Here is a 12758-nt window from a genome sequence, read left to right on the forward strand (position 1 = left end):
TGACCTGGATCTTACAGTTATCTTGGGACACTACCCCTAGCCCTAGGATGCTGCAAACACCCACTATGTATCATCCCTTCTGGGCGTGGCCTATTCCACCCAGGTAATCCTATGTAGTGCTATCAATACGGTTACCTCACCTGGTACCTTTCATGAGTGGCATATATAACCCATAGAAGTTATTACCAAAAATGTCTGCGCCAACCCTGTAGTATGCTTACTGTGCTCTCTAGGATTAGTTGTTCTTAAGTATTTCTGTATGTTTTGCAATTTTATATATTTATATTGCCTTTGTACTATGTATCATGTTTTTGATGTATGTAAAGCAACTTTGAGTCCTGAGGAAGAAAAGTGCTATATAAATAAAATGATTATTATCATTATAATGAAATCCTAGGTCAAAATGGCTGACTGCAAGTTGTGAAGGTATTGGATCAACTTTATTAATAGAACAACCAGCAGATGGTTCAATAGAAGTTTTTAGGCAGGGATGTTACTATAAAAGTGGTACGTTTGAAGTCCATTAAAAATTATCATTGCTCTGCAATACATATTTTGACATAAGGAAATTAAAAAGAAAAACCTTTACTTTATCAATAGCAATTTAAAGCAAGGTACAAATACAAATACAGCATTACACGGCCTGCTATAATATATCTTACAATAAGCTCCAGTATAACCACAAGAACTATCATTAAATTCCTCTCCATCTCCTTAATAGGTGCACAAGGCATGGCCTCACGTTAAAATATATTACTGTTGAGTTAATTAATTAAATGTGGTTGTTTAATGGCATGGTCAAATGCATTGCTAATTTGCCTGCTCCACTGCTGATTGCTACATAAAAAAACACATCTGAATTGGTAAGGTACCATAGTTGGTTTTGTTAAGGGACTCTTAATCAGCGGCTAACACTGTCCACTCTAAACATTTGTCTCGCACAGTATTAACTTTTCATTTGTCATATGTCTAATCTAAAAATATGGCAAAGATATACGTAATAAACACATCAAGTATCTTATGGTATGTTAATTGGGTGGTGAGACAAGCATTACCAAGAGTATCAAATGGCAAAAAAAGTGTACTTTTTACCCCAGCAAATAAAAAAAGTGCATTTGTAAGCAGAGCTGCAATAATAAAATCCAAGCATAATCTAATAAGGAGAAATGTGTATGATATAAAAGTTTTAAGGGATTTTCCTGGATTGACTTGCATTGCTGTAATTATTGTCCATTTGTATATCAAATATGTTCTTCTACTAGAACATATATCCCAAAACCACTTTAACTTAAGAGGACATAAAATAAAGCAGGGCACGGTTAATTTCTCTGTGCGTCGTTAAGAAGGACAGTGCTGGCAGCCAAGATGCAGGAATATGTGAATCAAGGTCAAACAAGGTTGCAGCTACAGTAGAACACAAATATTTCCAATACTGGTGTAATTAACCTCATAAATGCCAGGTTCCCCTGAAATACAGTAAATAAGAAATCTACATAGGATGTAAAGCAAAATAAAAAAACATAAAACGTAAATATATTTTAAAATTAACAATACTCATTAATGCAGTGTTATAATTATTATTTGCAAGATCCTGTGACTTTGGGAACAAAAACAATATATGTGAAGGATTAACAGTGTCCAGATCATTAAATATCTTACCACCTACCCATCATATGCCATATGGAGTCTCTTGTACATATAATTTAACAAACAATATAATAATTTATTTTAAACACTGTTTATTAATAGGAAATTACATTTTGAAAAATTAAAAATAAAAAAAAAATTCTGTGTGCATCAAAAAGATGAGGTGAGACTTTTTTTTTTTTTACAGAGACTTAAAAACTAAAACTCATTATTATAAAGACACTTTGTTTAATATTCAATGTTTTTGGAATCTCCGGTGTATAAATCCATGTTGGAGAGATGACCAAACCAAGATCAGTGGTGAACGGCAAATGGACACAAAATATTTTTGCGCTGCCAGGATAGAGACTCTTTGAAAAATGTAAAATGTAGTTGAATCCTCTATAATTCACTGTGCGGAATATCTTTACAAAAACCTAAAACAGCAAGAAAAACACATACTGCTGAAATTAACAGAAACCAAGTCTTATGCCAAACATATTCATAATAATATTAGTGGTTAAGGTTCATCCATTATTTGGTAGGAGAAGCAAGCCATTGACAATTCTAGGATCCAATTGGGCAATAAGTTCATATTGTCAAATGTATACCTATAAAGATCTCTCTCTACATTTACAAATATGAAACTAGAACATTAAAGATAATAACAGCAGAAAATTTCCATGAGACTGATAACAAAATGGTCACTAAATGTATAATGTGCTGACAAATAAAGAGTACATTGGATATTTGGACATTGTTATAGATACATTATCAGTATTCAACCATTCCAACGTTTTGGCTGAAGAGTGAAAAGGTAATCATTGCTACAAGTAATACAGGATCAGAATCGGTCACGTGAACGGTTACTTGCAGGTCAAATCAAATTTGCAAATGAAACTTTTCTGCCTTATTAAAAAATATAATAAAACATGATGACTGGGAAGGTGCTATTATAAATATTAATATATGTATGCTAAAAGATCTAAGATATTTTTTTTTCAAGAGTCATTAAATGAGTCCTTAATAGTCTTAAGCTTGATGTTAAAATTTAACATGACACAAGTTCTTCAGTGAGTAGCTTACTAGATTTGACCAGTGATACAGTGCATCGTACTGTATTACACCTACCTTTCAACTGCTTACTCTACATGTAAGGCACAAATTAAAAATAAGAAAAACATAAACCTGTCTGAAAGGCTTAAATGCTAAAAAAAAACTGTTCCCCAACACACTTTATTTGTGTTGGTACATAAAGGAGCTGGGTGGCAGATCCAGTTATCACTGTTGGGCTTCTAACAACCTTATGGATACACTAGAGATAGGCCACTGTACACAACCTCTCTCTCACATTATAAGCACAATATTTTTACTTGTTTTCTGAATATATATTCTTAATTGCTACCAATTTATGGCTGCATTGACTTCCCTGGACAAACAAAAGGAGTAGGTGGTATTTATTTCTAAATGAAGCACAATTGGGCTAGAATGAAAATACTGCCTTTGATTGTAAGCTCATTGGAAAAAAATATATCGCTGCCATAATACTGTTTGTCCAGTTTATTTGGCTAGAGCCCAGTTCAGAATAACCAGACTATACTCAGCGCAAAGTGGTTTTAAATCATCTGTTCAATTCATGTATGTATTACAGTACATTGTACGAATGTACAATGTTATACCATTTACAGCTCTTCATGACCACGGTATATTTGACATGATATAGACACTAGACTAATTCTAAGGCCTACCTTACCTTAACCAGTAGATTTCACACTTCGTCTAAAATACTGGCGTTTATGTTTGCACCAGCTATAGAAAGTTTTTCTGGACACATTTACATGGCATATAGGTGTAGCTTTGCTGTTCACTGTAACTTAAATAGTAATTAGGACTTGTGCTAAACATATGATTACCGACTGTTACTGTCAGTTTTGGCTTAAATCCTATGACTAAATGGCTCAATGAGATAAAATGTGTATGAAATGAAATGAGAAGAGAACAATGAAACAAAGTCAGTGGTGTAGAACAACATGTGGCTCTCCAGTTGTTGTGGTACTTGTAGTTCCACAACAGCTGAGGACCACAGATAGCCCATGCTTCATTAAGGACAGCCTAGTGTTCCTGATTCATTGTGATGAACATATGATGAGATGATGCATATAGTATATTACAATTCGCTTTAAAAAAGGCGAGACTTAGGTCTTATTTTCCTGTATGGACATTTTGTTTTTACACCACTGCAAAGGAATTCTAATAAATGAGTATATAAACCAGAGAAAATAAACATTTCTGACGTTACAAATATTTCTTTCATTGGCAAAGTGACTTGAAAAAACATATAACATTTACTAACATGCCCAGCTGTGAAAAATGTAATTTGTAGATTACACTTTGGGTATGAAAAAATATATATTTTTCTTTTCATGCTTGTGTGGAGGCTATATAATACCAACCATAATAAAAATAGCACTGGAAAGAGTACATTTTTTTGACGTGGAAAAACATTTTTGCATGTTTTATTAGCACTTGTTACTTATTTATAGCATAATTGGACACCATAATAAAAGTACCCTTTTTTAAGTTTACGAAAAGTAGGGATATCTGAGACTTAAGCAATAAGATAAATAACTATCATGCATAGAAATATAAAAAAAAAAAAAACTAAAATGATTTAAAAAGGTAATATAATGCATTATAGTTATTACAACTAATATTTATTTTGAGGACTATAATCCTCGACAATGTTAAAAGCAGGTAAGTATGTTCCTCTGCTGAATCTACTTCCCGTCAAGACAACGCCTTCAGTGCACTGTTTAATAAAGATCAGTGCCTAAGAGTTCATATAAATATGTTATATTCTGATTTGGGTTCACATACATTGATATTTTCCTGCTAGAAAACAACAGCGCAATGCATGCAATCGCATAGCTCGCTATTTCCAAAGATGTACATAGCTGTACATGAAAATGTACGTTCCTATTCAAACTCAAAATGTCAAGATATATAGTAAAGGTTGGTCCGTAAATCTGGTCTAGGCATTTTCTGCCTGTACTTTACAAGCAGTAAAATAAATAATCCCAAAAGGCTTAAAGTGTTGCTATTCAATAGTTAGTTATAGGTTAGAAGTTTAAAAAAAAAAAACACTTTTAAAGTAGAGGAAGACTGTTTAATAACCTCAAGCTCAGACACAATGTTATAAGTAGCAAATATTGGTCATTAAAATTTAGATTTAATTTTTAATATCCTCCGTAATATACTTTCAGTGACAGTCTGAGTGAGCTAGTATTACCTGCGTGGTTCCATAGATACAGCACTGTATAGAAAATGTCAAAACTGCTATCAACTTCATTTACAACTCGAGCTGCATGAGAGGAGATCTATAAGCACATACTGTTAGGATTAAATATTTATTTAAAACCTCAGGGTTTTTTCTTTTACATACCAAGATCTCAAACCTTCATTTTAAGATGTCATTGGTTCTAAAATCAATATTTTATCTTGGATACATAATGCATCCCCCACCCCCACCTAAAACAGACTGGCTCTATGGGGTGAAGCTAACTACGTTGCCTGACTGCTGAACAAAATAAAAGTGTGCTTGTTATTCATTGCAAAAACACCACATTGTCTGGAGTAGATTGTGTTCTGTTATTTTTTCAGGTCATTAATATTTTACACATTGCCACTTATTTAAATTATGAATTTTACTGGGCAAAAAGGCAAAGTTTGCTAAGGTTGGCATCTGCGCCAAGAAATTCTGTAACCAGGAAAATGGTGGAAATGTTTTTGTAGCATTTACATGGAACGCAGCTACAATGTAAACGAACATCTGATAATAAATGGAAATAAATAATTGTTTTATTTTTTCCAAAATGCATAAATGGAAACTTTTAGAGCACACATGGCACCAATGTCAAATCAGATTTTAGGATTATCGAAGAAATATTTTTTGCTTTTTTAAATAATATAATTGGCAGAGTCCTACTCTGTACATGGTTAGTTAGCAATGTAAAATAACGCAGCCAGTTAGGATGATGATGAATAGGGATTCTATGTCAACCAGGAAAGTGAACATGTGGATGTTAAAATAGTTAAATCCAAGCTATAAATACACAGTGTTAAAGAAGGTAAAGATTAATAAGATTGTATAGTTTTGTTTGAAGGGGTGGGATTTTGATACAATCCAACACTTTAATAGCCCAACCTCTAGAACTAGCAGAGCTGGAATACAAATAGACAACATGCATTGTTATAAGCTATATCATAAACACTACCTGCTTTGTCAGTGCACAGCTTGTCAGCAAAATTGTCTGCCTCATGTATAATAAGTGAAAGTATTTCATCTTCATGTTCCTCTATCACTCGTTCACACTACAAGAAACCAGACAACACATGTTAGCAAAATAAGCCAGCAAAGTTATTAAGTTTAAGACTGTTTTGACCAATAATTTGAATTCATAGATATAAAAAAGTTCATGCCTCCATGTGTACAAATACAACTGTAGATATCAGTATTGAATATTACATTCTCTAGGCACATTAAATTTAAATGCAGTTTTGACTGAGCGCTGTTTCCCTGCAACTTTGCTTAATTGTTTCTAATAAAGACAACAACAAAAAATATCAACTGCAAATGTGCTTCTGTTTAAAAGTGTTATACTGCAGAATAATTAATAAACCTTGCTACAGATTTATAGTAAAAAATACAAATATTTTTTTCAAAAAAGAAAAAGTGTAATTTTTGCAATCCAAGAATGATTAATAATTATTCACAACAATATTTCTATTTATTTCCAACAATAAAATATTAATATATGACTTTTTTCTTAGTAAAAAATAAAATAAAATAAAAAACTCTATACGTAATACAATTTCAGGCAATATTTACATATTTAAGACAAATGTTTATGAAATGTAAGCTTTGCTAAATGTACATTAAAAAGCTTTAACTTTTTATATTTTACAATTTTTTTAAAATATTGTCTATATACTAAAAAATTAAAGTATACATGGAATGTCTTACCGCATATTTTAAAGGATTGTTATCACCAGGATTGAATTGGAAATTATTAAAGTCTACTGAGGGAAATGGATCGTCGTCCCTTGGAGCAAATCTTTTGAATGACTTTTCCTTAGTATCAGGGTCTATGTAGAGACTGTAGTCATCCATTTTTTCACATATCCGTTCTAAAACGTCAGTAAGATATACCTCAGATTTTACTAATGGAATCTGAAAAAAAAACAAAGAAACAAAACAAGATAAAACAGTTTAGGTAAAGATTGTTACAGGATGAGAACAAAGTATAGTGCTAAAATACTATAATGTCAAAAAAACACTACTCAGGAAATAGAAATCTACCAAAAAAATGTCTACACTATCTAAAAACATGCTGCTTAGAATACAAAAAAAATGACTACACTATATAAAAAACACAAACTGCTTAGAAAACATAGTTACAACAGCTTCCATACTCCTTGTGTGAGTAAGGGTTGTAGAAAACCTTTGCTCAGATTAGTTGTTGTACGCCACCTCCATTGCAGCTGTTAGAACACATCCCAGGGGCTTTGTGTAGAAAATAATAGCTTACAAAATGTAACTTCTCCCAGGTTCTACTGTTTCAGCTTTATTTCATAACAGCTGGTCCATGTCTTTGTTTCATTCGCTTTCCTCCTGAATTAAGCAAGAATTCAAGAAGCTTTTACACACTACCTACATGCTTAGTGAGTGTCTCAACAGCAAATACTCAAAGGGTCAAAGAGCACCCAGTACTCTTGGTAACTGGGACAAAAAGCTCACTCCCCAGTCTAGACAGGTCAAGGTGCAAGATGGTCCTATCTCTGTTGCTTCTTCCGGAATGGGGGTGTGAAGTGAAGCCAAGTGCACAGTAAACAATACGGATGCATCTTTGGGCCTTTCGAAGGCTTTCTCTCCACCCTCTGCTGATCAAAGTAGGAAGTTTTCATGACAACCACAGTCAAAGGGGTTGAATCACAAATGAACTAGATTTCTGCAATGTTGATATATCCAGTCTCTATTGTCTCCTTTCAGACACAGTATGAACCCTTCCGGTCTCAATGACTACATTATAGATGCACTTTCACATGTGTGCTCCATTTACACAAAGGGTTTCCTTGCTTCACCACCATCTGGACACAAATCAAATAAATACAGGCAGAAGAATTAAAATCTGTGGCTGGCTTTTTATTGTTTAGCTCATGCTCCATTTAAAATTCAGCCTTCTGGATACAACATGGTTTCTCACAGTTTAAAACAAGACAAAGAAAAACTATATTGTTTTTTATGGAATATTCTCTCACATTTACAAACTGGTTACTTTAAAGATGAAAAAAAAAACGGAAAAAAACCCCCCAAACAAACCATTTTACCTATCTGTGCTCTACGATTAATCCATTATTTAAACTAAATTAGACCAATGTCTTGCAGTCTTTTTCTAAATATTTTAACTGTATATTTTCCCTGGTTACAGTTACAAAAATGGAAATGTATTTTCTGGAAACATAATGTTTGAGATATATTAAACTTTCAGCAGTGTTAGCCAGCACCTGAACTGATGACAAGGCCTAGCATGCTTGCATTTCAGGTTTAGTGACATACAGTATTCTTCAAGACTTGTTCTACATGATTTTGTAAACTTAAATCATTTTAAAAACTCACAAGCCATAACAAGAGCTCGGGCAAACAGAAACAGTATTTATTTAAAAAACAAATGTGCAGCTTTGTGAATTACATTAAACCTAGAAATTCATCTGGTGAAATTTAAAAGTGAAAAGAAAATATTTTTCTAAATAAGCAATGCAACCCACTGTAGATAACCATAATGGCCCTGATTCTGAGACCCCCTCTGTAGGGAATATAAATATTAGTTATTTTGCGGCCGTGAAGCGGGTGCACATGCCGCACGGGAGGTACGCCGGCTTGGGGGATGAAGGTCAACGTTCAGTGGGCGTCAGGCGATTGATCACCCCCCCCATCCCATATATCATGCAGGGAGAGAAAGCTGTAACTGCTTCTGCAGCTGCCTCTCTCACCAGCACAGCACACAGCAGCATAGGTGCTGGGCTGGGGAGAGAGGCTGCTGCTGCAACAGTCACTGCACTCTCTCCCTGAACCCAAGTGCTGACTCTGTCTACCGGGAAGGGAGGGGGCAGCGGGGCCCGGGTAAAGAGTACCCCCTCTATGCGCCAGAGGGCCTGCATATGCAACTTAGGGCTTGATTCAGAGATGCACGAAACACCCGATGTTTACGTAAATCTCTGATGTTTGTGGGACTGCACTCACGTTCCCAACCACAGCATGAATGACATGCTGCAGCAATTTGGGGGCAGGGGCGGCACTGCCTGCATTTCCAGAAATTTAGGGTGTGACGGCTCTCTTTTATGGGAGTGGCGGGCTAGTGTCTGTGTCTTCCAATGCAGAATTACTGGGCTCCAGTAGCAGGCAGGAGGTGGTCATTCTGAGTAAGCCATTCTTGGTAGTGATGTTGATCCGATCCTGTGTCATCAGAAGCAGGCATCAGATTTGAGATGCTGGCAGGAGGCGTCTTTTTCCTTCAGACGCCTCCTACAGGCATTAGCATATTTTTGCACAGCAGCTGTGTAGAAAGACGCAGCTGATGTGCAAACGCGTTTATCTCAGAATCAGGGTCTATAAGAAATTACGGGCGAGCAGGACTGCTCTCAGTGGTAACTCCACTTGCAGCTGGGTGGGTGTAAGTGAGCAGCAACTCAGCGTTTGCCCATAGGATAAGTTTGTCCTGGGCATGCAGATAGATTTGCAGCCTATTCAGAGGTGAGCATATGCAGATACAGCCAAATACCGACAGATCTCTTGCACCACGAAAAGGGCTGCTGAATGTGCTTGCTGACTATGATGACAGCGACTTCCACCAGTGAATGAATAGGATTGTTGCAGTAGCACAGATGCGGGCGCCCCGCTGACTCTGAATTTCCAAAAAGGAAAGCAGTTGCAACTTTCAGCTGCTTTATATGCAACTAAGATTCAGGCCTGAATGTGCCCCTATTGTTGTGTGCATTGCTCTATGAAAGCCAAGCTGTAAAACTAAAGTTAGTGCTAAGTATACCCTGGAGGAGGGGGTGGGCTCATTAGGGGTTTCCCTTGTACCGAGTGACAGACTGGGGCATGTAGGGCCCACCAGGGTACAGCCAGTCATCAGAAAAGGTGTGGCTAACCATTAGAGAGGATATAGTCAGCCTACAAACAAAAGCGCCCTTTATAAAGTAGGGGAGAGTGGTACGTCAGCACTGCCCACTTTGATTGGCGTAGTTTTAACCTGACCCTTAAGTGGAGGGGGTGGGCCCTCAGGCAGTGGGGCCCACCGCAGGTTTCTCTTGTACACCTATGGGCCAGTCCAACCCTTGACTGTACTTGTATCATCCCAGACCATGCCAGTTGGCCCTTTAAATTCTTCTAAAGCAGAAACTGTATATCCTTCTGCAGCACTTGTTGTTACAAAGGTGTGGTCTTGTTATACAATTAAAAGTAAACAATTATTAGTTTAGAAGCCATCATGTTCTTTAAATAAATATTTGTATCATGACAGACAATCCACAATTCCTGCCACAGAATTTTTTTTAAAATCAATTTTATCGTAAGTGGGGTCTATGTATCGACTCTTTAGACTTAAATGCTCAAACACAAATACTGTATTTTATTTATTCGAGTCAACTGACTGGTTCCTTCATAAGAAATTGTTACTGAAGAACACGGAATCATGGTTTGATATGCTTATGGTAGCAAAACTCCCAACTTTTATTATCTAAAACGTATTGTGTTTCTGTTGGTATGTGTATTACCTAATTTTATTTCTCCCCTTCTCCCAATCCTTCCCAAATGTGTGCTTCCTTTGTGTTCCTCCTCCCCATTTATTCTTATGCGTATAGGTATATGTTTGTGGCATAGGTTGTATCTAGTCTTATACCCATTTTTTTGTATCTTCATTAGTAATTTGGGGGTATATTCAATTGCAGTCGAAAACTGCCGTCTGTCGAAAAGACGGCAGTTTTTGACTTTTTAAGGTCGAATCCTGATTCGACCTATTCAAAGCTTTTCGACAAGTCGAGGCATTCGACTTGTCAAAAAGCACGTGGATCTGCGGAATAGCTGCCGATCCACGTGTTGATGTTGAAAACGGGGCCAAATCCGACAGGTTTTGGCCCCCTTTTCGACCATCTCAATCCGACATCAAAATGATGTCGGAATGAGATGGACCCAGAGGAGGCAAGGGGGGGGGGGCGCAGGGAGACGGGGGGATAGCCGGCGGGCATAAAGGGAGATCAGAGCTACAATAGCGCTGCAGCTGGATGTCACTCACCCGCCCGACCTCACGGCAGCTTCCATCCGGCTCCAGCACGCTGCTGGAGCCGGGTGGAAACTGCCATGAGGTTGGGCGGCTGAGTGACATCCTGCTGCAGGGCTACTCCGTAGCGCTGATCTCCTCTGGCTGCCGCCGGCTGTCCCCCCGCGGCTCGCCCCCCCCTCTCCTCCTCTGGGTCCCATCTAAATTCGACTTGAAAAAGTCGAATTTTAGATGGGATTGAATAGGGGTTGTCGGATCCATAACGACAAATATATGTCGGAATGGATCCGACTTAAATTGGTCTATTTTTTGTTTTCTTACAATGTCCACTGTGATTTGATATAGATGTTGACATACTAAAAGCAATTAAAAGATGGGAGCTTTGTCAATTGTAACTCTGATGTTCTGTTCTGTATTCTAATCAATGCCTCTGACTGGTTCAAGGTTTTTCATTTGCTACTGGAGTGTACTAATGTTTGATCAGGGCTGTAACTGGGGTGATGTGGATGGTGCCTGCACACAGCGCATTTATCCTTTGGACACACCGGTCACATCCACACGCGATCCCCTATGTAATTAGCCACTACCAGCTTCTTTGTACCATCCGCTGTAATGTACAACAGTAGCAGTGCACCCCTACCATTACACATTACAGCCGGAAGCACTGCAGCTGCCTGCTCTTGTGCTCTGTCCACTCCTCCATCTCCTGCAGTGTCTCTTGGGACTGAGAATGACATCATGACATCTCTCCCAGTCCATTCCCACAGTGGCCTGCGCCCAGAAGCTGTGACGTTGGGGCAGGCAATGAGCTGCATAGTTTCAAATATGGGGGGCACCATTTCTCTTACTGGCACACGGCACCAATATGACTAGTTACGGCACTGTGTTTAACTTTTGTATCTGATGTACTATTCAAGATACCTGTTTGACCATTGTACATGTACTACTTTGCATATAAAACCAAATACATATATACAAAATAAACATTTACACTTAAAAAAAAATATACAGAATATAATTACTATTGAATAAATGCAAACTTACATACAAGCATGTCGTTACCATTTCGCTATTTTAACCCAGGCTTTCACGTCCTCTGGTTTTTCAGCAGATGTGGAACTACAAGTTCCATCAGACTGGAGGTTGTAGTTCCATAGTATCTGGAGAGGGACACGTAGCTTAACTCTGTTTTAAGTTAGGACCTTAATAATCTTTCCAGGTATTCCCTAGCTAGAGTATTTTTTATTTGGGCATAATAAGTGAGCACATTAAGCAGATCTGTGCACACTGGAAGCAGCCATTTTGTGTGCTGTCTCAACATTCTCAATATTATTTACTAGTGAACGGATTGGCTTAATTCTACTGAATGTAGGTTCAGGTCTCAAAATGGTGTCGTTATTTGTGAATAGAGGAGGAGTTTGCTTTAAGTGATGCAGATTTCCCTTACAGAGCTTCTAAAAACATCAGTTTAAATATGATGGGCAAGGGACTTTAAAGGGCAGCAGTAGAAAAGATCTGACATGTCCTTAAAGTTTATACTATGAAAGCTTTAAAAATTATTGTTCAATGACAAAACATTTCTAAAGTTGGATGTAACAAACCCCACAAATTATAGAATGCAGCGTTTAAAAAATCATTATTGCGTAAAGGCCCAATTCATGTTTGTAAGTAAAGCAAAAAACAAAACAAGCAAACTGGGCAAAACCATGAGGGCAGGCAGCAGTTGGGACAGTGCTGGGGGCAGGTAGCAGTTTTGGCAGTGCTCGGGGCAGGTAGCAGTTGGGGTATAGGGGT

At 37.3% G+C, this 12758-nt stretch overlaps 1 protein-coding gene across 2 annotated transcripts in view; it reads right to left on the reverse strand.

Annotated features, from left to right (window-relative positions):
* Window positions 1-418: 418 nt before the first annotated feature.
* The window catches only part of CNPY1 (canopy FGF signaling regulator 1), a 352139-nt gene continuing 339799 nt past the window's right edge, over window positions 419-12758 (reverse strand). For both annotated transcript variants that reach the window (XM_063921891.1, XM_063921892.1), the window contains exons 4-6: window positions 6650-6856; window positions 5901-5997; window positions 419-2063 (exon numbers count right to left, since the gene is read on the reverse strand). In XM_063921891.1, coding sequence (XP_063777961.1) covers window positions 2029-2063; window positions 5901-5997; window positions 6650-6856 — 339 coding nt within the window. In that variant the 3' untranslated portion in view covers window positions 419-2028. The remainder of the gene's footprint in view (window positions 2064-5900; window positions 5998-6649; window positions 6857-12758) is intronic.

Source organism: Pseudophryne corroboree, chromosome 5 (assembly GCF_028390025.1).
Source record: "Pseudophryne corroboree isolate aPseCor3 chromosome 5, aPseCor3.hap2, whole genome shotgun sequence".
Classification (NCBI taxonomy): Eukaryota; Metazoa; Chordata; class Amphibia; order Anura; family Myobatrachidae; genus Pseudophryne; species Pseudophryne corroboree.